Genomic DNA, 26,165 nt, shown 5'->3' on the forward strand with positions numbered 1-26,165 from the left:
AATCTTTGATGGTAGTCAGTATTCTAAGACTGCTAAAAAGCAGGCTCCCAAATAGACAGCAATCACTTTTAAAGTACTATGCAGGCGAACATCTTTGCAGTATTTGGTAGTATGGTTGAAGGAGGTGGCCATTTTATAGGAATTCTAGTGCCTGATATCCTATAGGAGCTAGAGGAGTCATCAAAACATTTCCCACTGCCTCCACCCTTCCACGGGATAAAAATGAAGACCCCTTCATTATGAGGTGGCCTCTGGGATTAGGACAGAATGCCCCAAATGGTTCTGCTAAGTCAGACTTAGGGGAACAGATTCTATAGCCTGATCAGGTGCTCTGTGCTTCTGCCAATGGACATGAGAGGTACCAGTGTATTGGGGCCAGGCTGCTGTTGACCAACACAAAGCGTTTCTGGGATGGTTGCTTACACACAATTGTAATTGCCAATAGAGAGCAGCCCAGTGAGCAAGTCAGGGGCAGGGAGTGACCTAATGCTCAGAGATACCCCCGACCCATGAGCTAGGTTCAGCAGGACTTGTATTACCAAGGAAAACCCTGTGAGTGACACACAAGGAGGTGACTGACTCAGAGCAAGATGGTAGGTTGTCCCAGATCCTCAAGCAATTGCCTGAGCGAGTACAAGGACTGAAAAGTCAGCTGGCTTGGCCCACGAATGTTGGCACAATCAGAACAACTGCCATGGTGCCAGACCTCAGATAGTAAGATTTGCTAAGTATCTTACTATCAATACAATGAAGGAAGTGAGGCAACAGGCTGACATCGATGGGATTCTTTGGCCTATTATACATATCTTATCATAAGTCCCTGACTTACAACGCCAGCAGAGACCCTACATTAGAAGCTTGCAGGGCAGCTCTGCAAGATGCAGTATATACTCTGGTCCAGTACCCGATGGTTACTTCTTCCATGTTGCAAGAGTTTGTGAATCAGTATGTAAAGGTTTCTTTTTTCCTCCTCTCTTTTCTCAGTTGAGTAGTTATTACAGATGTTTTCTTGATCAATTCCCTAATGTAAGGATGCCGTGTTGTTGGTGGCTAAATCTACATTTAGTCTCCCGTTGCCAATAAGGAAAATGGATGAAAGAGGAACTAGAGGAGGAATGGTATCTGCTTAATTATTTACTCTAAGGCTGACAGGCAGCTTTTAAAGTAGTACCACATCACCTTCTCTGCTTTCAGTAAGTGGAACTGACTACAGGTGAAGTGCACTTGTAAGTAAATGTGCTACTTAAATCGTCTTAGGTAAAAGCACATTCATAATTGTCTATATAGGAAACAAGGCATGGAGTGTAGTAGACAGGAGGAGATTTACGAAAGTCTGCCAGGCCCACAGCCCATTTCTGGAAACCATCTTGTCTATAGCCTCTAGTTAAGCGCAGTCCCATGGAGACCATATGATCTAGTTCAATCCTGGACAAAGCTAACAGAACTAGGCATGGACAACCATCTCAAGTGTAGCCTAGCAGCTACTGCAACAGTGAGGAGCTAACTGTACTGGGCTTTTTTTGGCCACGCCTCACGGCTTGTGGGATCTTAGTTCCCTGACCAGGGATTGAACCTGGGCCCCGGCAGTAAAAGCATGGAGTCCTAACCACTGGGCTGCCACAGAATTCCCCTGTACTGGGCTTTTTAGACACATGAAAATGCTGCTATGAAGAAACTCAAGAGCTCTAGAAAATGCCATGGCTTACAGACAAGAATATACTTATTATTTCTACTCTTCTCACCAATTACACTAACTAAATATTATGACTCCCACTTTGCAGATAAGCAAACTAGGGACCAGTACATTCCTCTCCTCAAGGCCACACAATACTTTAATATCAAGATCCTTCCACATCTCCAAAGACCTCCATGGTAATATTCAAGCTTCTCTGCCTGGTTCTGAAAAAATGATTTCTTTCCTTTGGCTAGTTTTTCAAACCTTCCTTTCACCTCTGGAGGCAAAGGCTTCTCTAATTCATGTGTGAGGCAACTTCCATGACGTAATTCCAGAGGAGTAACAGACCAATGGTGTTTCTCATCTCATCACATTCATACTCTCCCTCTTCTAAACCAATCACAATCAATTCCAATGATCCCTGCCCTATGCAAAAAATGGCAGCAGTACACGGTAGAGGTATGTCATAACATAAAATGGTGCTCAGTTTTTGTTTTTTATTATCTACACTGATGAAAGATCATTTTTCTACTGCTACAGGACACAATTGTGATATATAATTCACAAATTATGTGGCCAACAGAGTATTAATACATGTTCAAATATTACCAAAATGTTTTTCTTTGAAATGCTGACTCTAAGTACTATGTTAGATAACTAAATCTATAGACCGTATCTACATAGTCAACTGACAAGATCTGCTTGGAAAACAGACCCACTGTGAGGAAATTTTCCACTTACTACACTGCCAGAAAGCATTCAATACCAAAGCTTCCTTCTGCTTTACACAAGGGAACATTTTAAATTATTTCAGCTATACATACCATAACTGCATATACTCACCTGCATTAAAATTATTCTTAGGAAATTCTTCGTTTGGCCTTTATTTAAAAGTTAGGCAAACAGAGAAATTTTGAAATGTGGATTATTATATGTGCAACTGAGTATTTTAAGGATTTAAAAATTAGACCACAGTTTCTAATATGTGTGGCTTTTGGTTCAAACCAACTATGCAACAATATACAGAGTGGGGGAGCTTCTGCTGTATGAAATTTTGACAAGGTCAGTAGGTAAAAGCTCATGTGAACTGCATACCTGTGTGCCATCTCTGTTCAACAGCAATGCTTTAACATTATCCGTGTGCCCTTTAAGCTTCATTAGTTTTGCACATGTTCTTGGATCCCATACTCTTAAAACCTGTGAATTTTAACAAAGTATCATACAAATGATCAAATTTAAATAATAGATGACTTCTATAAATCAAATGACAACTATTAAATTCTGAGAAGGAAGTACTACTTCCGCCAACAGACAGTGTCCAAGGCTCCCAACTTTTTTAAGCAGGAGGAAGTCTTTTTAATGTCAAAAAAAGCACAGGCTTCCCCCACTCCACCCTCCGCCTCTGTTACCACACGTGACAGTAATTATACAGTTATACTCTTATTTGTTCAAATAAAACCTTATTTTAGTATCCACAAGGCAAAACCGCTGTCTATATATTTTGTAATTACACAGATCAAATTATTTTGGTTTCTTTATTTTCTAGTGTTAAAATATACCCTTTAAGTTTCCCCTTACCTTCTCAGTGGACCCTGATACAATGATTGTTCCCAGTTGATTCATTGCCAGGCTATAAATGGAATCTTTGTTCCCACTTAAAGAAGAAGCTATTAAGGATAAATGGAGCTATATGTTAAAATCATCAGCTGTTTAATAACTAGTTAGCACAAACTGCAAGTTTAATTATTCGATTTAGAAAATCTTATCTTTATGAGTACTCTAAGGAAAAGAAATCCCTATAATGGAAATAATTCTAAATCATAATATTGTTAACAAAATTTACATCTCTTCTGGATTTGAGTATACACAAGTGCTCAATAAATATCTGCTAAATTGAATTGCACTGCCATTTAAGAAACTATCTGCATAAGTAATGTATTTTCAAAGATGCACATGTGCCAATAAAAATGAAAACTATGGCTAAATTCATTATTTATAAGAAAACACAAATCAAAACAAAAATACAATTTTCACCTACCAAACAGATAAAAAACAAGGCAATACTTAATTCTCAAAAAATACAGTTAAAATGGCACCCTCATACATTACTTGTGGAATGATAATTTGGTACAACTCTTCTAGAAGGAAATTAGACAATGTGTAGCAAGAATCATATTCATGCCCTTTGATTCAGAACTCAATACCACTGAAGTATGTATATAAAACTGTCTATACAGTATGATTCCAACTGTACAACAAAGAATAAATTTAAACACACACTGAGATGCTGTGAGTAAAGGAGTAAATACATGTAAAGTATTTAGAAAAGTAACTGCTTGTATTAAATGCTCAATAAATGTTAGCTATTTTTATTATCTCCATAATTATAAAAAACTTATTTGATATCCTCTCTAAACAATTCTAAGCAAGACATATCTGTTGCAGAATCTATAATCACTAAGCCTCGTCTCTGACCTTGGGACAATCCTGCTTTTTTTGCTTCATTCCTTCTTGTTAGTGTCTCTTTCAGGCAGGCCTTACATCTAGAGAGAGCTAAATGATGTATTATGACAGCCCCCAGCAGGGACCAGCTGCTGACTCCCTGAGATTGTGTACAGGTGAAAAATCACGGAAAACAAGGGAAGAATAGTGTTTAGACCTTCACATATTTTCTGAGAAAAAGGGCAAAATAATATTTAAGAAATTATAAACACCAGTCTCCCAACCTACCCTTCATGGCACACACTAGATTATATTAGAACTGTTAGTTATATCAACATGAGTATTCTACAGTCATGACAAATTGGACCTGTTATGTAGGAATCTAGATAGTTCAGGCCCATATCCTGAACACAGACCTTCTAGGCCAGGCTTAGTTAGCCGTAAATGTGCTCTCATGAATCCCTACTGACACCTGGCCTAGAGAACTCTTATTGGTTGGGCCAAGTGTGAGCTGAGTTTCAAGTCTAGACCTGTCTGGATCTGACTGGGTAACTGAGATCTCTTAGTTGATGAGGCATCCATGCTACTAACCTGCTGTGAATGTCTCTGAATTGCCTCTAGATGCTAGGTTAGCCTTCCTGAACTCTTCTGTTCAGGAAGAGTTGGCTGGATTCTTTAGGGCTGCTCTGAAAGGGTCCCACAATATTGGCACTAAAAACCTTTCTTTCCTTTGGGTATTTTCCAAGTTGGCCATTAACTCAAAGGCTCTTAGTATATAGTAACACTTTTAAAAGTCAAAAACTGCCTACTTTTTGCCAGGTAATCACCACCTCCATCAATAATATCTGCCTAGAGTGTGGCTTTGGGCCAGGTGCAGCTGGGATATACAAAGTAATAAGACAGGCACTTCTGCCCTGTGGAAGCTTACACTTCAGCTAGGGAGCTAACACACACACATGTACAAAAATAACCAGGTTACACCTGGAGAAGTTACCATTTTTATATTGCAGTGAGGAACTAGTTCCTTGTTGTTTAATCATACTCTTGGGGGCTAGAATGCTGTGGGTAGAACCACTGTCTTGATGCAAACTTATCAAACTTGTTTTATACACCATTCTTTATTTATGTCAATTTGGATCACTTTCAAAGAAATTTTTTTCAAACACCTTACTTGTGACAGTGTTATTTGAGGCAGTCAATGCTGTTAGAGTATTCACATCCCAAAGGAATATTTGTCGGTCCAACCCAGCCGATGCTACCAGTTCTTTATCCTTGGCATATGCTAAGGCTTTTACATAATCCTGCAACAAAATACACATACTCTGATCTACTCTGTAGATCAATAAGCAAATGAGCCACATGAAGTACTGAGATCTCAGTATTACACTAAAGACATTGAAAATTGTGTTAGTTGTTTTACCTTATGTGTCCTTAATGTTGACATGCAAAATCCCTTATGTGCATTCCATACTTTTACTGTTGTATCAGAAGAAGCAGATATTACTAGAAGAAGCAAAGAATTAAACCCCTTAGTAATGTGACTTAACACCATTTTAAAGAATTAACGTAAAACAATGTAACATTGTCTCAAACTTTCACACATACATACAAAATGTTCATACATAAATATCTGAATATTTATGTATATTGAATATTTATAATATTCCTAACATTAATTCAAACATCTTAATATTCATACACACATACACATATACATATATATCTGAAAGTTCTTTCTAGAACCTATTGTATTTTGTCTCAAATATTTTTTTAGATAGGAAAGACAAACTTTTTTTAATGTTTCAGTTGAAGGCACAACTAATTTGATTATGAAAAGTTTCTCTAACACAGATTGCAAAACCAAGAAATGGATCTTACCATAATGAAAACAAAAAGAGATATTAATAAGGTTAAAAGAAGAATACGTGTTGTATGAGTCTATTTATATACAATGACAATGAAGGCAAACTAATCAATAGTGCTTATAAGACATGAGAGCAGTTACCTTGGGACAAGGGGTAGTGACCGAAAGGGTGGCATAAGGGGGCTTCGGGTAATCTGTTTCTTGATATGGATGTTCACCTTGTAAAATTTTAATGAGCTGTACTCTCAAGGTGTGTGTGCTTTTCTGTATGTATGTTATACTTCAATAAAAAGGCTTACATAAAAAAAAAGAAAAATATATCAAATTGAATTAAAATCTTCCAGCAGCCCAATAATTCAAAGAAATACTTACATGTTTTCCCATTACAACAGAGTACAATGTCATTTACCCAATCAGTATGGTGTTCCATAGATGCTATATATGGATCTTGCTGAAATTAAAAGAAAAATCATAAAAATGTCTTTAGTCTATATTAGAGGATAAAATATATCACAAATTATAGATATGTTTATATTCTTCAATTAATGTGACACACTGCTCTAAGGTCTTAAAATTGACAACTGAATTCAGAGCAGAATTTCATCAAACAATTGATGCTTCCATATGACAGATATAAACAGAAGTTTTGTTTCAGGACAGTTTTATTACTGATGAAAGTCTAGGTTTCCAGGAAAAATGCTTAATTTTTATGCCCTGAGTTAGTGAAGGCAACAAGATCTGGGCTAGGCACTGTGTGTGACACGAGTGCAATAGGAAGGGGTTCACTAGAAAGGACAGGACATGAACAAATCTGCAGGCTGGGGGGATCTGACTCAGTAGTGGTGAAGGCTCAAAGCAGACAGCAGGGACAGAAAGGAAGCTGATGAGAGTGGTGAGAAGCGTAGCCGGACTGCAGAGGGGGAGGCACGCTTCTGCTCTTAGCTTCCTACTGCTGTTTTTACCTGTGGACTAAACATTTTGTCAAAGTATCTACAGTCCTTCAGAGAAGAAATGGAAGCCAAGGGCTAAAGGATCATCATTTCAATTCAGTAACTCAAGATTTTTCTATTCCTCTCACTTGGTTTAATCACCAGGAGAGGCCTTTTAAAGAAGAGTATTTGGCTATATCCTACACCTAAGACAGGCAAGTTCAAGATGATTCATGGGCAAAAAGAATAGCTCTCTACAAGTCTAGTTGAGAAATGATGCTATTCAATCTTGTCATAAAAATGAGGACCAGAAAGTGATGTCTGAGGGCAGGATAGGCAGCTTTCTAATTCTTCCAGGCTAGTTCTTGTTTTCTCCTTAATTTGTTTGAAATACTGTACATTTCCAGGAAAGTGACATTCCAATTCAAATATAAGTTCCAAAAAGCATTTCAGAGCCATAGTTTTCTTACTTTCCATGTTTTTAACATTGGGCCACCACTGTTTCCACTGGTTAAAGAATTCAAAGCCCACTGGACCAAAGTCCATTTAAAGAAACTATCCAGGAACTGTGCAAAGTAGTGGTTCCTTTTCGGATGGAACATCAGACTTGTAGAGCTTGCTAAAAGACACAGACTTTTAAAATGACAAGGTCTAACATCAGGGTTTCAGGGTTAGATTGCGTTCTAACTCTCTGTCATGAACTAGCTACTTAACCATGGGTTTCTCTGAGTCCGTTTTCCCATCTATGAAAATGGATCTTAATATCTGCCTTGAAGGATTATTAAAACCATATTGGATACGAAAGTGCTAAGTGTCTGGTACATAGCTAGGAGTTCAAGAAATGCTCCTTCTTCTTCCCTGAATCTTCCTTTCTATGTCATTCATAATACAGGCATTCAAACAAAATACAAACAGAGCTCCTTTCCATTTGACTGGGGATTTATCTTCACATATCATTAAGTCCTGCTCCTGTTTTCGTATTTTTACACCAACTTTATACTATATAATAAGGCCCTATGGGTTTTGCGGGCACCCTAATCACTTTTAAATGAAGAGATCAAATACTTGTTCAAGGTTAATTATAAATGTAAAAGCATATTCAATCTTTTTTTAGTAACACTGAAAAGGGATGCAAGAAAGCTTTTTGGGAACATATTTAAAACAGAAAAATAAATTGTTGAAAAGAAGCTCCCTACCAGACAAATCTCTTTGTTCCTTTGCAGTAAAGGGCTCTTATCACAAACCTAGTTTATAGAGTCCCTGCCTTAGCTAAAACACTTCTGAAACTCCCCTGGGGTGTTTTTCTCAGAAGCTGACTGAATTCTGGTTGCAGTGTCTTTATTTATAGAGTGTACCAAATAACTCAGTGCTCAAAGAGATTAAATCTGAAACTGTGAAAGGCACCATATTAGACAGACCAAAACTTATTGAGTATAGATTTAAAATATAAACTCAATCCCTGACTTACCTTGTGCTGATTGACACTCCATATTCTTATGATGGAGTCTCGACCTGCCGTGAAAAGTCTGTTTAGTGCTGGGTCCAGCTGCAGGGCATTGACCCCATTTCGGTTGTACTTCTCCACTTCATCTCGAATAACATAGGAAACCTGACAAATATGTCAAGATTGGCTGTTTATGAAGTTACAAAACATGTGATAATAAAATGTAGCCTTCTAGTGGCCAATCTGAAATTCAAAATCCCATGTTTTCTAATATAAAACTTATTTCCCAATCCAATAAAAACTTTATTTTACTCTATAGAGACTGAAGGGCTGAGGAGAGAAGAGTGACATTAATAATAGCGTAGACCAAGATAAGCAAGTTTGAGGCTAAACCACTGCAAATATCTCCTACTGGACTTTCTCTCCTACCCTTGTTTGTCTTTAATCCATTATTCACAAAGCAGCTGGATGAATCTTTAAAACATAAATAGAAATATCTTTTAAAAACGTAAATAGGAATATCGCTCCCTGTTCAAAAACCCCTCTGGCTGCTTACTCCACTAGACTCAGGATTGGATCTGGACTCCTCAAGCGCCTTGCACACACTGTGCCTCCAGACGGGCACATGTGCTGGTCCCCTCTCTCTAGAAGCTCTTCCTCCCACTCTGTCTGGCTAACTCCTACTGCAGTCTTTAGATTTCTGTTGAAATGATGTCTCCTCAAAAAGACCTTCTCTGACCTGCTAAGTAAAATAAGGTTTTGCCCTCCAATAACACACTAAACTTTTCTTTCAGAGAACTTTTCCCTACTCTGTTATGGTTGGTAACTTCTGTCTGCTCCATGAGAAAACTCAAGAGAATCAACCAAAAGCAATTACAATTAAGAAAAACTCAACAAGCTGGTTGGCAGCCAAAAGCAAAACTTTTCTGTTCTAATGAAATAACCAGTTAAGATATAATGGGGGGAGGGGGACCCTATTTACAATAGCAACAAAAATAAATATCTAGAAATTCATTTTGCAAAGGAGATACATAATCAACAGGACAAGGTACATAAAAGAAAACTTGAATAAAGGAGACATACCATATTAGTACAGGAAGTAGTACAGGAAGGTAGTACAGGAAGATTCAAAATAAACAATTTTTTCCTAACTTTGTGATTTTAACCCAACTGTGGTCAGAGTCTCACTGGATTTCTTTCTAGAAGTTGACAAAATATATACCAATAGTACAATGTTTTGAGGGGACTACCCAGTCACTTTTTTAAATGAAAGGATATTCTTTAAAGATCTTAAAAGGTATTATAAAGCTACCAGAATTACAAAGGAGGACCACAATAGGAATATATAAAAGGATCAATGAAACAAAACAAAATTCAGAAACATATTTTCCCATTATACATTTTTTATTTTGATATAAACAGATTTTGAAACAATGAGGGCATGATAAATTATTTAATAAATTATCTAGGAACATCTAGTGATTCTATTGCAAAAAATAATATCCTCTCTCCAAATCTTAAACCAAAGTGAATTTTCATATGGACTAAAGATTGAAATTTAATAACCTAATCATGAAAATACTTGCAAGTATTTACATAGTCTCTACATAGAGAAGGCTCTGGTAACGTGACAAGAAAGACCACAATCTTTGCAAAAGAAAAGGGCAATGCTGATCTGACCAAACACAAGCCAAAACTTTCTACACATACACAAATGTTCACAGCAGCATTATTCACAATAGCCAAAAAATGGAAACAACTCAAATGTCCATCAACTGAAAAATCCGCAGACAGTAGATTAATGGTTTCCAGGGACTTGGGGAAGAGGAGAATGGGGAATGACTACTATGGTGTACAGGATTTCTTTTTGGGGGTGATGAAGATGTTCTGGAATTAGGTGGTCAATGCACTTTGCGAATATATTAAGCATCACTGAGTTGTATACTTTAAAAAGGTAAATTTATGTGAATTTTATCTCATTAAAGCTGTTATTTAAAACAAAGCAAACTTCTGAATGTCAAAAAAATAACATGAGCAAGGTTACAAGGCAAACACCTAACTGGGGAAAAAATGAATACAAAAGACAAAAGTTTACTCTTGACAACATACAAAGATTCCTTAGATAACAATAAGAAAAAGTCAACCTCTCCAACAGAAAGAGGAACAGAGATCACGAAGAGGAAATTTTTTTAAAAGAAAAGAAAATGGCCAACAAACACATAAATAATAAAAGATGTGAAAAGGGCCAAGGTTGTATACACAAAGACAAGGATGTTGTTTTAACCCGGCCTTTCGGTGCAAGTAACTGTAACTGAAATCTACTCAAACAAGCTTAAATTTTTTTAAAAATGGAGAATTTAAGATGAGAATTTAACAAGGATATCTAACAGAGCTCAAGGGCAGGAAATTCAATCATGACTCATAAGAGACATTTTAAAAATAAAATCATGGCACTTCTCTACTGAAGCTTTTCACTGCACTTAAAGTCAAGTCCAAATTCCCCACATGCTTTGGTTCTACCCTGCAAACTCACACTCACCTCAAACTAACTTCCCCTATGCTCTTTGATGACAGTCGCACTAAACTCCTTCCTGTTCCTCAAACACATCAAGTTCTTTCCCATCCTAGGACCTTCAGATTTACTTTTCCCTGTGCCAAGAAGATTCCTCACCTCTCCAATCCCCACAAGAATACTATTCTCCCAGCTTTCATTTTGGCTGACTAACCCTCACCCTCACCCTCCAGGTCTTAGCAGAAAAGTAATCTCCTCTAAAAGGCCTTCCCTGATCTCCTTCCTCTATCACCTCCCCTACTCCATTTCTTCTACAGTTCTTACCACACTGCATATTTATCTTTTTTGCTATATCTTCTCCATTAGAATAAAAGCTGCAAGAGGGCAAGGAACTTGTCTGCCTTGTTCCTCCCACCACAGTATCCTTATTATAGTATCTGGCATATAAAAGACATCTCATAAATATTTTTTGCATGAATCAGATACTGAAAAACCATCAGGAAACAAGCTGGCTTCAATGTTAGTTTCAGTCTCTCTTAATGCCTCTTCCTCTGGGGCTTCAAGTCTCCTTATCAGCTTTTCTCAGTACATTTCTTATTTAACGAAGATGAGGTAGCATCTATGAATCTTGATTTTCAAATTCTGGGAGATGATCTGATTGGCCCAGTAGGAAAGGGTCAGAGAATAACAACATGATTGTCAGTCCTCATTCCAGGTGGCAAGGAATTCTTAGCAAAACAAGTTTGGACCAATCTCTTTAAGGGCATCTATTACAGATGTGTGATTAAAAACAGGAAATAACTAGAAGTATCTTACCTAGTTGGGTAAATTTTGGCACACACATCTGTAAAAGAGAATACTATTTAATCATTAAAAATGTTGGTGTAACTCTAGACTGATTAATATGGGAAGAAACCCAGGGTATATTTAAGTGAAGTATGCATGGTCTAACACAGTAGTGTATAATAATCATTACTGTAAAAATGCTGCATAATATTAAATATACATATATTTAAAAATAAACACACAAATTTAGAAGGATATACATGTATAAAACTACCAGTAGTTATTCCTGAGTGATGGAATTATGGTGACTCTCACTCACTCATGCCTTTTTAATACAGTATGAATGTTTTATAATAGGCATATATTACTTAGTTTTTTGAATTTATAATTTAATTCTTATCCAACTAATTCTTGCCTGTATTCAGAAAATCAAATAGTACTGAAAGACAATAATGAAAAACCATCTCCCTACTGTCTGGTTAAGACTCCCCATACCCAGTCTTAATCCTTAGAGGTAATTAATTTCAACTCTCGGTTGTTTCTATTAGATAGCTACTGCATTTCTCGAAATATTGTGCTTATCCTTATCCATTTTAGACATCGCCTATTTACTCAAGCTATGGTAGGTTAGGATGTAGCTCTGAAACTTCCCTCAGTAATTCTTCCCTCTACTCTTCTGATATCGATAGATCTATCACTGCTTTTGGTTGATTAAATAATCAGTGCTACACTGTTGGACTGTAATTGCTATCTACTGACTAGCCAAGTACTATATTATGAATACATTTCCTTCCTCAGAGAGCTCTTCATTTTCCCTAGAGTTCCTTCTTTCCTTCAATGGCTCCCTCTACTTTAACTCCGATTTTCTTGAATTACTGCAGCATATTAGATAGTCCAGCAAGAACCCACCTCCAACCCCCACTTTCCCACAAGGCTTCCCCCTCAGAATCCCCCACATTCTCACTCTAATCTGGGCTGGCTGCCCTCTCAGTCTGCTGGCACAGTTGTCACCTTCGGTGCTTCCCTTTACTGCTTTTCTGGGTTAGAGCCACTGTTTCCTGAATTCCAATGTCTCTTTTCCTTGTTCACTTCCCAGTTTGGCAGAAGTACATCCCCAGGACCTTAAGAAACTAACATAGAAAAAGGTACACGGGAGGTGACTTAGCTGTTGCATGTCTGAAAAGGTCATTACCTTTACACTTGATTTGGCAGGATAAAGAAGTCCATGTAGAAAAAAACTCAGCTTTTGAAAGCACTACTCTAACTTTCTCTAGTATCCAGTGCTGCCACTGAATTCAATGCCAATTCTGTTTCACTCAACTTTAAGGTGATCCCATTTTCATTCTCTCCTGCACCACAACCTATACAGCCCAAGATTTTAGGATCTTCTCTTTTTACTTGGTGGGGTATTTTCTGGGGGGGTTCTTTATCATGATAATTTTTGGTCATTTTTTAAAAAAAATTAATAGCTACTTACTTACTTACTTACTTACTTTATTTATTTATTTATTTATTTATTTATTTATAGCTGTGTTGGGTCTTCGTTTCGTGCGAGGGCTTTCTCTAGTTGCGGCAAGTGGGGGCCACTCTTCATCGCGGTGCGCGGGCCTCTCACTATCGCGGCCCCTCCCGTTGCAGGGCACAGGCTCCAGACGCGCAGGCTCAGCAGTTGTGGCTCACGGGCCCAGTTGCTCCGTGGCATGTGGGATCTTCCCAGACAAGGGCTCGAACCTGTGTCCCCTGCATTAGCAGGCAGATTCTCAACCACTGCGCCACCAGGGAAGCCCAATTTTTGGTCATTTTATCATTAATTTTGCTGTGCACTTTGAAAGCCCTTTCAATCTAGAAACTTTCAGCTCTGGGAAATCTTACATCAATTCATTAATAACTATCTCTGTTTTCTTTGCTCCTTCTTAAACTCTCATCAGTCAGATGTTGGAATTTTCAAACTGATCCTTCATCTTTTATGCATTCTATACTATCTATCTCTTTTTACTTACTTTTGTAAGACTTCCTTTATTATTTCATAACTCTATTAATTTTTTTTGTAAATTTCAGTATGATGGACAAAATAGGAACAATAACTTCAATAAGAAAATGGCTAGGTCAATTATGGTCCATCCATTCTATGTAGTCATTAAAGAATAAATTACATACAATGATATATTCCAAGACATATCACATTAAAAACTTGTAAAAGAAACAAAAATTGGCTGTAGACAGAAGAAAAATAGCATTCAAGTCTTTCAACAAACACTGATTAAGCATCCACCAGTTGCCAGGCTCTATTCTAAATGCTGAGGATACAGTAGTGAGCACAGAAGCCCTCCTGGAGCTTTCATTCTAGTGGGGGAAAGACAGTAAGTGAAGTTTTTTTTCTCAAGATATAGGCAAGCTTTGCAGGCAGAAGAGATGGAAGTAAAAAGAAGAGTAGGAGGTGCTGGACACAGAAGCAATAAATGAGTGAACAAAGTCCTGGAAAAACTTCATTTAGGCAAAGTCAAGAGTACAGGCAAAGGCAGAGAAGATGAGGACTCATCTCTGCCTTGATTTGCTTAAAAAAAAAGGGTGGGGGGGAGGAAGAGAAGGTACTATAAGGACTCTGCGAGGGATGGGAAGCCAGAAGCCAGACCTTCAGTAGGAAGTATGCATTTGGAAGAGACAATTAAAGGGACTCTGACAGGGAGAAAAATGACAGGGTATTCCCCCAGCAGCAATATCCAGTTAGGTTATGCTAGGAAAGCCTGCTCCCAAGCTCATTCAGGTTGGTGGCTGAATTCAGCTCCCTGTAGTTGTAGGCCCGAGGGCCCTGTTTCCTTGCTGGCTTTCAGCCAGGGCTTCATCCTTGCTCCTGGAGGCTGCCTGAAATCCTCATGCTTTCTATGTGCCTTCTCCTGCAACAGGAGGGCCCCCCTCATGTCTCACATTTTTCTGACTTTGTCCTCCAGCGGAGAAAGTTCTCTGCTTTTTAAGGGCTCACATGATTAGATTGGGCCCACTGGGATAATCCAGGATAATCCTCCTATTTTAAGGTCTGTAACGTTAATTACATCTGCAAAATCCTTTTTGTCATACAACCACAAAATATGCATAAATTCCAGGGATTAGGGCATGGACATTTGGCAGTGGGGGGGGGGGGCGGGCATTCTGCCTACCACAGTAACAATTTTTTGTATGAAAACAAATATGGATATATTACAGAATGAGTACAAAATCACAATATTTTTAAGAAAAGAAAGGAGACTTAAAAGCATTTCAGGCTCACAAAGAGGACACTCTGGGCTATTCCCCCAGGCTTCCCTGAGGTGTGCATTAACTCATTTCCGCTTGGATGTCTAATAGACATCTTAATCACGGCATGTCCCAAACTGAGCTCCTGACAGTCCTCTCCAAATGAGCTTTTCCTGTCTTCCTCATTGATGATATTAATGGCAACTCAGTTCTTCCAGTTGCTCAGGCCCAAAACCTTAGTGCCAGCCTTACTTCAACTTCTCTCATCTCACATCCTGTCAGCAAGTTCTGTCATCCAGAATTCAACCAATTTTCACCACCTTGGGTGGAGCCACTACCACATAGCACCTGGATTTCTTAAATAGCTACTGGTCTCTCTGCTCTGCCCTTGCTCATCTGCAGTCAGGTGATCCTGAGAAAACACATTTCTTCTGCACAAAATCCACCAAATGCTTCCTACCTCACTCAGTAGTAAAAGCCAAAGCCCTACTATGGCCTGTACTGCTCTACATGATTTGGCCTGCAGTTACCTCTCTGATTTCAGCTCCTACTCCCTTCCCCTCACTCACTCCATGGCAACCACAATGGCAACTTTATTATTCCACAAATAGGCCAGGTACATTCCCACCTCAGGACCTTTGTGTTTGATATTCTCACTGGAATGCTCTTCCCCCAAGTAGCAATCTCACTTCTCTTAGATTCTTACTCAAAAGTCAGCTTCTGAGCAAGGCTTTCTCTGACCACCACAAAAAAAATTTCACTTTCCCTCCTCTGCTGCTTATCATTAATCATTTTTTGACATTTAAAGGTTATTTTTCCCCCAACATCGTATCATGAAAAATTCAGAGAACATATAAACGTTGGAAGAATTACACAGCAACATCCATATATCCATATGGATATATTCTACAATGAACATTTTCTATCCATTTGAACATACCCATCCATTTGATCCATATCATTTTTCAATGGCTTTCAAATTAAGTTGCGCATCATTAATAATATTTCCTCCTAAGTACTTCAGCATGTATATCATTGACCAGAGTTCATTATTTATTTATGGCTCCTTTTTCAAAGGTAAGATTTACATTCAGTGAAATGTACACGTCTTAAGTATACATAGATACGTCTGACAAATTAATACACCTGTGTAATACAAAATTCTACCAAGATATATACATCACCACCCTAGAAAGTTCCCTCATCCTCTTCCCAATCTCTACACCCCACCCCCAGACAATCTAGAACTGACCCTTTTCACCATAGATTACTTTTGCCTGTTCTGTAACACCTTATAAAGGGAATCACACAGCTCTTTTCTGTAAGGCTACTTCTAGCTCTCAGGTTACATCAGGCTAAATTTGGCCAAGAAAAATTGGCCAAATATGAATAATTCTTACATGTGTTTTTCCTGTTCAATCTCGTGGACCATGACTTTCTGCTTGTACCTATGTTTTGAGAGTGCTGATTTTAAAAAGTATTCTAAAAAGCAGTCTTGCAAATAAAAATAGGACACTTTCTAGCCTGACTTCTCTTAGTCAGGGGTTAGTAAAAAATTTCTACAGAGGTTAGTAAAAAACCACCCAAGGGCCAAATCCAGGCCAAAGTCTGTTTTGTAAACAAAGTTTTAATGGAACACAGCCACACCTATTCATTTGGGTACTGTCCTATTGCTGGTTCCACGTTATAACGGCAGAGTTGAGTGGTTACGAAACAGGAGAATGGCCTGCAAAGCCTAAAATATTAACACCTGGCCCTTTAGAGAAAAAGTTTACTGACCCCTGTTCTACTGGATATCATATTGGCACCGAATTTTTTATTACCCATCCTATATAAAAAGTAACTCACCTTGGACATATGGCTAATTTATAAGGGTCTTTCCTTGAGAAACCAGGATTTGGCATCATCCTACTGCTACCTTAAGAAAGTTCTGAAGATTAAACAACCCAGAATTGGGGCTCAGAATGAGGAGTAAAGACCACGCTGAGCTCTGACTAGGTCTAGAATAACTAAATATTTGGCAGGGAAAGGGGATTAGTACTGGTAGAATAGACATTTGTTGGTTGCCTCTATACTCCCCACTGCTCCCCAATATCTTCCTCAAGGCAAGCAAATGCCAGAAGAAATTGTGTAGGGACTATTTAAGAGACTGTTACCATGGATAGTATGGGGAAAGGATTTGAGATCTAGAACAGGTGCAGCCACCATGCCACCAAGAGGGAAGACCTAGATCTAGGAGTTTGGGAATAGGAGAGGACAACCTGGAGGCAGCCCAATAGTAAAGGTGACTTTACATCACTCCTCAGGGTACAGAGTCACAGTGAATCTGCTGGTTCAAGATTTGCATGAAGCTAGCACCACCTCTTGAGTTATCATTTATATGAGCCAATACATATGTTTATTGTGTGAACCTGGTTATGTTGGATTTGGGGTCATTTCCAACCAAAAGAATCATCTTGTTATGAAAGACCAAGTATTTACACTCTTGAAACAACACTGAGTACTAGGGCATGGTTATTGCTCCTAAACCAGGAACACTAGTGACTTTTGTCCAACCTCATTCCAAGAGTTCTGAAGCAAGTAAGGAAAAGAGGCCACAGCTGAAGGAAAGATGGAGACAGACAGCCAACCAACAGACCCACATTGTTGGAAAATCATAACATTAAAGGGATTGCCAGGGACTGAAAAGACTTGCTTTGATATCCTGATTACCAGGAGAGAGCTGCATCATATATCTAAATTCACACATTTGTCTGATCATGTTTCGGACAATCACAAATCCACCCCTCCTCCTCATACTCACCTCCAGTCTCCTTAGAAGTTGAAGATGGTAGGACATGTGCTCATTCTTCATTATGTCTATAATTAATAAGTAGTATGCTTGGACCCTTCTCCACTGGTTATTTATCAATATTATAAGTCTCAACGGTTCTTTCTGGCCTACTATTTGATAACGGAGCTCAGGGCTACTGCCTCTTGGTACAAGAAACAGACAGCCAAGAGGCAAAATAAATTTCTGTAGCCATTTATATTTTTTCCAAAATGGAAAGATTTTTTTTTAATTTATAAGAGCAAAGAATGTTGTAAAAAGTTAAAAAATATAAAGATTCATATATTTTAAAGTAAAAGATATTCTGTTTCCCACCTTACCAATAATCACATAATGTAATACTCCAGAGATAATCACTGTTGATATCCTTCCAGACTTTGAAAATGCCTTATTTCCTTTGTGGAAATGGGACCATGCTATGTTGATTTCCTATTTTGACTTCTGGACACGTTTCCTTTTTAATAATATAAATCTAGCTTATCTTTTAATTGCAAACTAACCTACTATATGAATGTACCTAACTTATCTGCCAATTGACTACTGATAAACATTTAGATTTTTGTTTTTCACCATGACAGCATTCCTATAATAAACACCCTTGCATAACGAGAGAAAGATATATGCATATGTACTTCTGTAAAACAATTTTTTAGACAAGGAATTGCTGGGTCAAAGGAAATGTGTATTTAAAAATCTGACAAACAGGAAGACACGAAACATGAATACCATGACTCCACTTCGAGTAAAAAAATCAGCTAAGTCGGGTACACACACACACGGAACAGTATAGAACATTAGTTTTCAACCAGCAACAACTGTGACCTCCAGGGGACATCTGAAAATGTCTAGAGTCAATTTTCGTTGTCACAACTGGGAAGGTGCCAGTGTCTAGTGGGAAGGCAGGATGATGGAAAACAACAGTCCTCCCACAATTAAGAATTATCCAGCCCAAGATGTCAATAGGGCTCTCAGTGAAAAACCCTTAGCTAGGATTATATCTCACAGTCTTCAAAGCAGTTTTCTTTGAAGAGTGGAAGACAATTATCATTTACACTTTTGTTTGTGGGTTTTTTTTTTTTTGCAATGAACATGCACTAGTTTAAAAAACACTTCCATAAACAAAAGTTCTCCCTTGTGTTGAAATAAAATCAATCTCTGTGGCTTCTCATATTGGTTCTACACCTTAAAGACAAATTCTGAAAGCAGCTAACAAGACTCATTGAATCTTCTCTTCAGCAGACTGATCTTAGATGGTTCTTCTGAATGCTATTCCTAGGAAATAGCTTCAAGTCACTTCACCAATCTGATTGCTATACCTATTAAGAACAAGGTACTAAGTGCTGATCCCCAAACTCTAGTTTTGTACTCTGATCAGTGAAGAGTCAAATGATCATCTTTTTCATTCTGCATACAATGGCTCATATTCAGCTTATTAAAACACTCAGTTTTTCCACACATGCTGCAGCTAATTTACATTTTCCCCATCCAGTACTTTTATATTGCCTTTTAAGTCTAAATGCAAGAAACTAAGACACTTGATTAACTCTCCTTACTACCCTAAGGAATGTACCTACCACTCTAGTGTCTAGAATACAATCAAGTTACAATTTTGAGTTACATTTTAGTCAGGAACAGACATTCTCACCACCTGACTTGGATGCTGGGGTTACTTAAATCCCATCACTGATGCACTTAAAAATCACCAACAAGGTATGCTATTTTAGATTCTTATTAATGTCACTCCATTCAACAAACATCTAGTGAGTGCCTAGGACACTGTACTGATCAATGAGATCAATAAAACAAAGAAGTGAACTGGCCAGAAGACTTTATGGCCTACAGCCATTTCCTCAATGAAGGAACCCCTTGTCCGGACTACCTATTAAACACTCACTGATTTCAACCTGTAGAACTACATATAATGCTGTGTTTTATAAAGAAAGCTTGGGTGTTACTTATTCCTGTACTCTCTCAATTCTTTGCACATTTTGGGGCCTAAACTAAGTGCTCAGTAAATGTTTAATAAGTGCACCGTACTGTCACCACTACATACAACATACCTGCAGGTAAACACCTGTAATAGGGCTTTTACTCCTTAGATCGTTGAAAATAATAGCAATAACGCTTAAACGTACCCAAAACAAAACTGGATTCACGAAGGCATAAAGCACACACGGGCGGGTTAGGTAACTCTTTACCCTTGAATAATACATTAGAGAAACAGAAAGAAAGATTCAAGGATGCACTCTGAAGAAGAAATGGTGAAGACGAAATTAAATTCCAAAACATTGAAAATTATAATTCCCCCACTAACACCAGCATACACCCACGTCATTTCCACCTTGGGGGTGGGGGGAAGCTCCCGCATAAAAGGAGGCAGGGGGCTCCCACATGCAAGACCCCTGCTCAAAAACCCGGCAGGGCTCCGCAGCCCCGCCGCAGCCCCGCCACGCCCCCGCACGGGCCCACTCACTCCACTGCCCGCCCCGCGGGGAAGCTCCCGCAGGCCTCCGCTCCGACGCCGCTGGGCACAGCGCTTGGGAGACAGGCAAGGGAAGGGAGGCAGATGGGCGGGGAACGAGCCCAGCCCGACCACGCAAGCCCAAGCCTACGAAACAGTGGACGACCGGCAACCCCAGGCTCCCAACCGCGCGCCCAAGGGTCCCGGGACGGGGCCCCGGCGGGTCCAGTCTGCCGCCCCCCGCCCCTTCCTCAAGCCGTTAGAGCCGCAGCCCCACCCCTAGCCGCCGGCCGCGCCCCGTCCCCCTCGCCCCAAGCCGCTACCTCGGCCGACCGCGGCCCGAGGTATCTGCTCGCTGGAGGTGGGCCCGGGGATGCCAGCCACGCCCGGGAGGTCGAGGAGCCGGGGTCCCCTACCTGCACTTTCCTCCGCCCTGCCGTGTTCTGCCGGTGATGGGCCGCCATCTTGCATGTTGACACTCGTACGTCATTTCCGGCAGTGGCTTGGACCGGGCGGATGTACCGCCTCTTCCCCTTTGGCCGAGGCCTGGTGGAGTTTTCCTCAGGGAATCTTTCTCGCTGTGGCCGGTGACCCTGTGGTGCGGCAGAAGCACTTAAAAACCGTTGCGTGCGTATAATGCTGGCGGAGAGAGAGCCACTTTGTGACGCAAGGGAGCAATCTGTATCCAGCTCTGTGTGGGCCTGGACCCTGGCTTGCGCTGTTCTCCTCAGAGGCCGAAGTAGACATAAGAAAAGCCCTGAAAGAATTACTGCTGGAGATGGGCGCCTTGGACTCCACCTCCACTCCCTCAAACATTCGTGAGCAGCCAAGGGAACCGGCATATTTGCCATGAAGTACCTAAAAAAGGCGGAGAATTATAAACTGGCCTGGGGAGGAGAAATAGAAAGGTTTGCAAAGGAGGTGGCCCCATCTTAAGGAGGCGCACAGTATTCGTTTAAATAAGAGATGGGGAATTCCCTGGCGGTCCTGGTTAGGACTCAGGGGCCAAAAAAAAAATTGATGTTATAAGAAGGCAAAAAATACACACTAGTTAAAATTGTTTACAGCCGGACTTACCTGGTGATCCAGTGGTTAAGACTTTGAGCTTCCACTGCAGGGGGCATGGTTTTGATCCCTTGTCGGGGGGAAGTAAGATCCCGCATGACCCACGGCAAAAAAAAAAAAAAAATATTGACAGAGACAACTAAATTCCAAATCCTGAAGGAGTTGGGGCTCACTCTAGTATCTGGTTTAAATCATCTCTTATACTGGGACAGTTAGACCTTTCTGGATGAAGGTTTGACCTGAGGAAATTTTCCTGACACTAATTATAAGTCTTGATGGTCCAAGGCTAATTATTTGGCCAGTTGGTCAAGGACATGGAAAGAGCACGATTGGAGACCTGGTGACAAGGAAGCCTTGGGAAGGGATATGGTGATGGACTTTGCAGAATGAATCTTAAGAGTCATATGGATGAAATGAACAGCTTTGTGGATTAAACTCAGCCTCCTTTTCCAGGCTCAGTGGACTCATGAATGAAATGGTGATGATAACAAGGTTGGAGCTGTGCATGGGATCACCAAGCCACTGCTGAGCGTTCAGGCTGCTAGCAGCAGTGAGCAGTCCTGAGCTGGTGATATGCCTCATGCTCCAGGAAGACCAGCCAACCACTTGGAGGCAAGCGGATTCCATTGGCCCTCCCCGTCATCGAGGAAGTGGTAGTTATTTGTCCTCTCTGAAATACACTAAGTTTAAATTTGCTTTCCTTGATTGCTGTGCTCTGTCAGCACCACCATCTGGGAACTTCCTGAATGCTTTATGCACTGTCATTGTGTCTGACGCCATATTGCTTCTGATCAAGAAATTCACTCTGTAATGAAAGAAGCAATGCAATGGGCTGTTGCCCATAGACTTCATTGGTCTAATTGTATAGTCTATCACCAAGAAGCACCTGGTCTTATTGAAGTCTTACTTATGGTGCTTTCTGGAAAATAACCCTTTTTGATGCTGTTTTATAGGATGCAGTATATGCTTTGAACTAGTGTCCAATATTTGGCACTCTTTCTTCCTGTTCCTGTTATCTATTGCTGTATAACCACCCCAAAACTTGGTCGTTTAAAGCAACTTCAACATTTACTTTGCCTACAAATCTGTAATTTATGCAGGGCTCAGTGGGGACAGCTTATCTCTGTTCCACTTTCCACTTGATGCCAGTTGGGGCAGCTAAAAAGTTGGCAGCTGGAATCATCTAAAGGCCCACTCCTTTACATGTCTGGTGACTGATGCTGAATCTGTGGGCAGAACACCTACTCATGGCCTTTTCACAGTGCTGTTTGGCTCCTCACAACATAGTAGCTGGGTTCCAAGGGCAAGCATGCCAGGAGAGAGAAATCCAGGTGGAACTGTAATGCCTTTTCTAAACTAACAGTGGAAGTCCTGCAGTGTCACTTCAAACCACATTCAGTTCATAGAACTTAGTCACTAAGGCTGCTGATATCTAAGGAGACTCCTTTTTTTAAAATGAGAGAAATGTCAAAGAATTTGTGAATATGTTTTAAAACCACTGCATTTCCAAAGGTAAAATTAGTGGATTTAGGAACAAAGAGATATTATACCTAATGTCCCCCAATTACAATTTTTTAAACTGCCATTCTCTGAGATTCTGGACTTTGCTGGTTTAGAGGTTTGTTACCAAAGAAAGGAATTCCTCCAACAAGGCTGAACAATGGTTCTACTGATTTGGAGCTGGGACTGCCACCTAACCATTTTACATGTCTTGTGTCACTGAATAGGCAAGAGAAGGAGAAGAGCAAGGTTATGGTTTTGGTGGAAGTAATTAACCCTGATCATGAAGCAGAAATAGTTTTGCTGATATAGCTTTAAACAGATAGGTCCATCAAACACTCAGATCCCTTAGAAATGAAGGTATTGGTTGAAGGTAAAGGGACAACAGAATAGCTGGTGGAAAAAGGAAGTCATAAAGGGAAGTGAAATTCTCATGATCAGGGGAAGAAATGAGAGCAGTCATGTTTCCTTTCCTTTCTTAATGTATCATGTATACTTTTAAGTGTTTTAACTTATTTTCTTTCTTTACCCTTTACTTCACTATTATATGTGGGGTGTGCTATTGTTGGTAAACTTCATTATTTAGTAAGTTGCAGAGGAAAAGATAGCAACTAGAGGTTGTAGACTTAGAAATGGATGATGGATGTGGTAATTGATGAAACATTGGGTTGACTCTTTTGGAGGGTGACAGAGTGAGTGCATCTTTGACTGTGTAAAGGATAGTTGCAGTATTTTAAGTGACAACTTTTTTTGAAGTATAAGCATTGAAAGCAGTGGTTATATTGGTGTTGGGCAGCCAAAGGGATGACTTTACATTTGATATTTTTGTGGCTTTATTTTCTGCTGTCCATCATTTGAGTTCTCTTTCTGTGTTTGGGGAATTCCCCACTATGTGTCTTGGTGGTGGTGAGCACTGCTTACAGAAAGTGAGAAAGACAGTTACTCAGTTTTTCTAGCCTTCTTATAGCAAGAGTGTATGCATGTGATCTCAGCTTGATTAATCCGATGACATCTTGACTGCAACTACTGCAACTTGGTGAGAAACTCTGAGGCAGCACTATTCAGCTAAACTGCTCCCAAATTCATGCCACTGCAGAAACTGTGTGAGATAATAAATGTTTGTTGTTGTGGGATAATTTATTATGCAGCAATAAATAACTAATGCACCCTCCCTTCTCCATGAGGAGGGGAAATGTCACAGCACTTTCACAACTTTACAAAGATAGTCTCATCATCAGCTTCTTCAATCTCCATTTAATTCTTTGTCTTTTCTTGTGTAACTGTCAGGAGGCTTATCCTGGCAGAATTCCTTCATCAGTCTCTTAGAATTTTCTCCATAGGAAGATTGGTACCTTTATTCAAAATGTAAGAAGCCTCGACACCTACTGTATTTTTCTCAGTTTTTGAGACCTCTGTTTAAAGTCCTAGGCAACATGAAAACTTTAACATCCTGAAAAAAAATCCACATACGTATTAAATAAAAATACAATCGATTTTAAAAGTAAATAAGAGTTCTAGAAGGCTTCTACTTCCAAATAATTCAGACTGGTTCTTGTTAAATCTTACTCTGGAGGTTGACCCTTCCCTCTGTCAGTTACCTTTCAATTAACTTCTTACATCTTCAGTTTTTTAAATCTATAAAATGGAATCACAACAGTACCTATTTCATATGGTTCTTATGAAATAACCTTACCACAGTACCTGGTAGGTAGGAAATATTCAGTATACTTTAGGTATTATTTTTAATCATCACCTTGCTCAGGAAACATTGCCAGAATGTTATAATAACATTACCAAAATGTTGTAATTTCCCAGGATAGATTTTCTCCTGTTTTATATAATGTAGTCTCTATCACTTTTTAAAGTTTTCAAACCAGCTTGAAATTTCATCTTTTGTTCTTGCCTACTTTCTTGTTTTCAACAGCCTGGAAAAAGATTCATGAAATGATAAGGCCTTTTAACAGATTTGTCCACATGTTTAAATACATGTTCTCTGGCTCCATGATCAATCCATTTACTGAAGGAAGTGAAGGTGACCAGGTATGTCTTTGAACCAAACCCCCATCAGGGGGAGACATGAATGTTTTCATGTTTTTTGTTTTATTTGTTTAAGAGGAATTAATATGTTTTGAAAATTTGTTTAAAAGCACACAGTCGTAGCGCCTTGGTTCGCAGCTACTACTGTCTGCTAGTGCTTAATGCATTAATTTGGATATTTTAAAGATGAATTTTAAAAAGAATAAAATTTTAAGCCTCATGCAGGTAATGTGGAAGTGCTAAATAAACTTTGTAATGCAAGCCTGTCATGATATCAACCAGCTTCATGGAGAAATTAAGAGGCTGCGTTATTTCCTTATAATTCTTTAATGATTCTCTAAAACAATGCTTCCTTAAAGAAATAGGGTGTTATGATATATAATAGACTATAAGATCATAATTAAGTAAACATGCATAAGTGAAGCAATATTATATAAGTAAACATAGAGACTCAGAATGCTTAAGATGTTTATGTCAAAAGTTGTATGCTAGTTTATGTCTTGTCAGCAAATCCTCAGGTTTAAATACAGTCTTAGAAGGCTTTACTGAGTGACTCCTTATTCAATGTTAACTTATTTCTGAACACACTGGGAAAAAAGTATCCGTTGGTTCTTTTTACTTCTTTCTGTCTATATTTTTGCACGCCAATATTAGAAATAGAAATCAGTTTCTTCCGTTCCAAAAATGTTTTGACCTTGTCTAGCTTTCCCACTGGAGGGCAGTAGAGAACTATCCAAGCCATCCCTGATTTTGCACCTCACTGGCTCTAATGTGTGACAAGTCAGACCTTAAAATCCTTGGTACTTATTTCCTACTGAGAAAATGTCATAATCAAAGTACGTTTTTAGAAAGCCTATTCACTCCCAGAAAAAACCATAATTGATTGTGGGAATAAAAGAAAATAAAGCAAAATGAATGCATTTATAAGTATTTACTAAGTGGACAAAAAAAATTAAACCTACATCACAAATGTACTTTTTAAAAATTTTTATTTATTTATTAATTTATTTATTATTTTTGGCTGCGTCGGGTCTTTGTTGCGGCATGCGGGATCTTTTGTTGCGCTGCGGGGGCTCTTCGTTGTAGTGTGCGGGCTTAGTTCCTCTGTGGCATGTGGAATCTTAGTTCCGAGACCAGGGATCGAACCCGCGTCCCCTGCATTGGAAAGCGGATTCTTTGCCACTGGACCACCAGGGAAGTCCCACAAATGTACTTTTTTGTGGTGGAATTTTTGTACAGGAGCTGAACTGCCTGAGGCTTCCTAAAATACTAGTCCAAAAAAGTACAGTGTATGTGAATCTTACTCCAAAACTTTGACATATAAGTATATCATATTAGCTTATTGAAATTATTTATAATTCTGAGCTCCCAGACAGCCAAAATGATGGA

At 39.2% G+C, this 26,165-nt stretch overlaps 2 protein-coding genes across 3 annotated transcripts in view; one reads left to right on the forward strand and one right to left on the reverse strand.

The window, feature by feature from the left end:
• WDR48 (WD repeat domain 48) overlaps window positions 1-20,668 on the reverse strand; it is a 44,735-nt gene extending 24,067 nt beyond the window's left edge. Inside the window, exons 1-7 of one of the 2 annotated variants that reach the window (XM_036867791.1) lie at window positions 20,591-20,668; window positions 8,379-8,519; window positions 6,354-6,432; window positions 5,538-5,620; window positions 5,289-5,418; window positions 3,254-3,342; window positions 2,771-2,872 (exon numbers count right to left, since the gene is read on the reverse strand). In XM_036867791.1, the coding sequence (XP_036723686.1) occupies window positions 2,771-2,872; window positions 3,254-3,342; window positions 5,289-5,418; window positions 5,538-5,620; window positions 6,354-6,432; window positions 8,379-8,519; window positions 20,591-20,638 (672 nt within the window). In that variant the 5' untranslated portion in view covers window positions 20,639-20,668. The remainder of the gene's footprint in view (window positions 1-2,770; window positions 2,873-3,253; window positions 3,343-5,288; window positions 5,419-5,537; window positions 5,621-6,353; window positions 6,433-8,378; window positions 8,520-20,590) is intronic. The other variant, XM_036867792.1, reaches the window with a different exon arrangement.
• A 66-nt stretch (window positions 20,669-20,734) lies between these two features.
• SCN11A (sodium voltage-gated channel alpha subunit 11) overlaps window positions 20,735-26,165 on the forward strand; it is a 127,490-nt gene continuing 122,059 nt past the window's right edge. Inside the window, exons 1-3 of the mRNA XM_036870409.1 lie at window positions 20,735-20,801; window positions 21,693-21,892; window positions 24,664-24,779. The gene's annotated coding sequence lies outside the window, so the exon portion shown is untranslated. The remainder of the gene's footprint in view (window positions 20,802-21,692; window positions 21,893-24,663; window positions 24,780-26,165) is intronic.

The sequence above is a fragment of the Balaenoptera musculus genome, chromosome 11 (assembly GCF_009873245.2).
Source record: "Balaenoptera musculus isolate JJ_BM4_2016_0621 chromosome 11, mBalMus1.pri.v3, whole genome shotgun sequence".
In the NCBI taxonomy this organism is placed as follows: domain Eukaryota; kingdom Metazoa; phylum Chordata; class Mammalia; order Artiodactyla; family Balaenopteridae; genus Balaenoptera; species Balaenoptera musculus.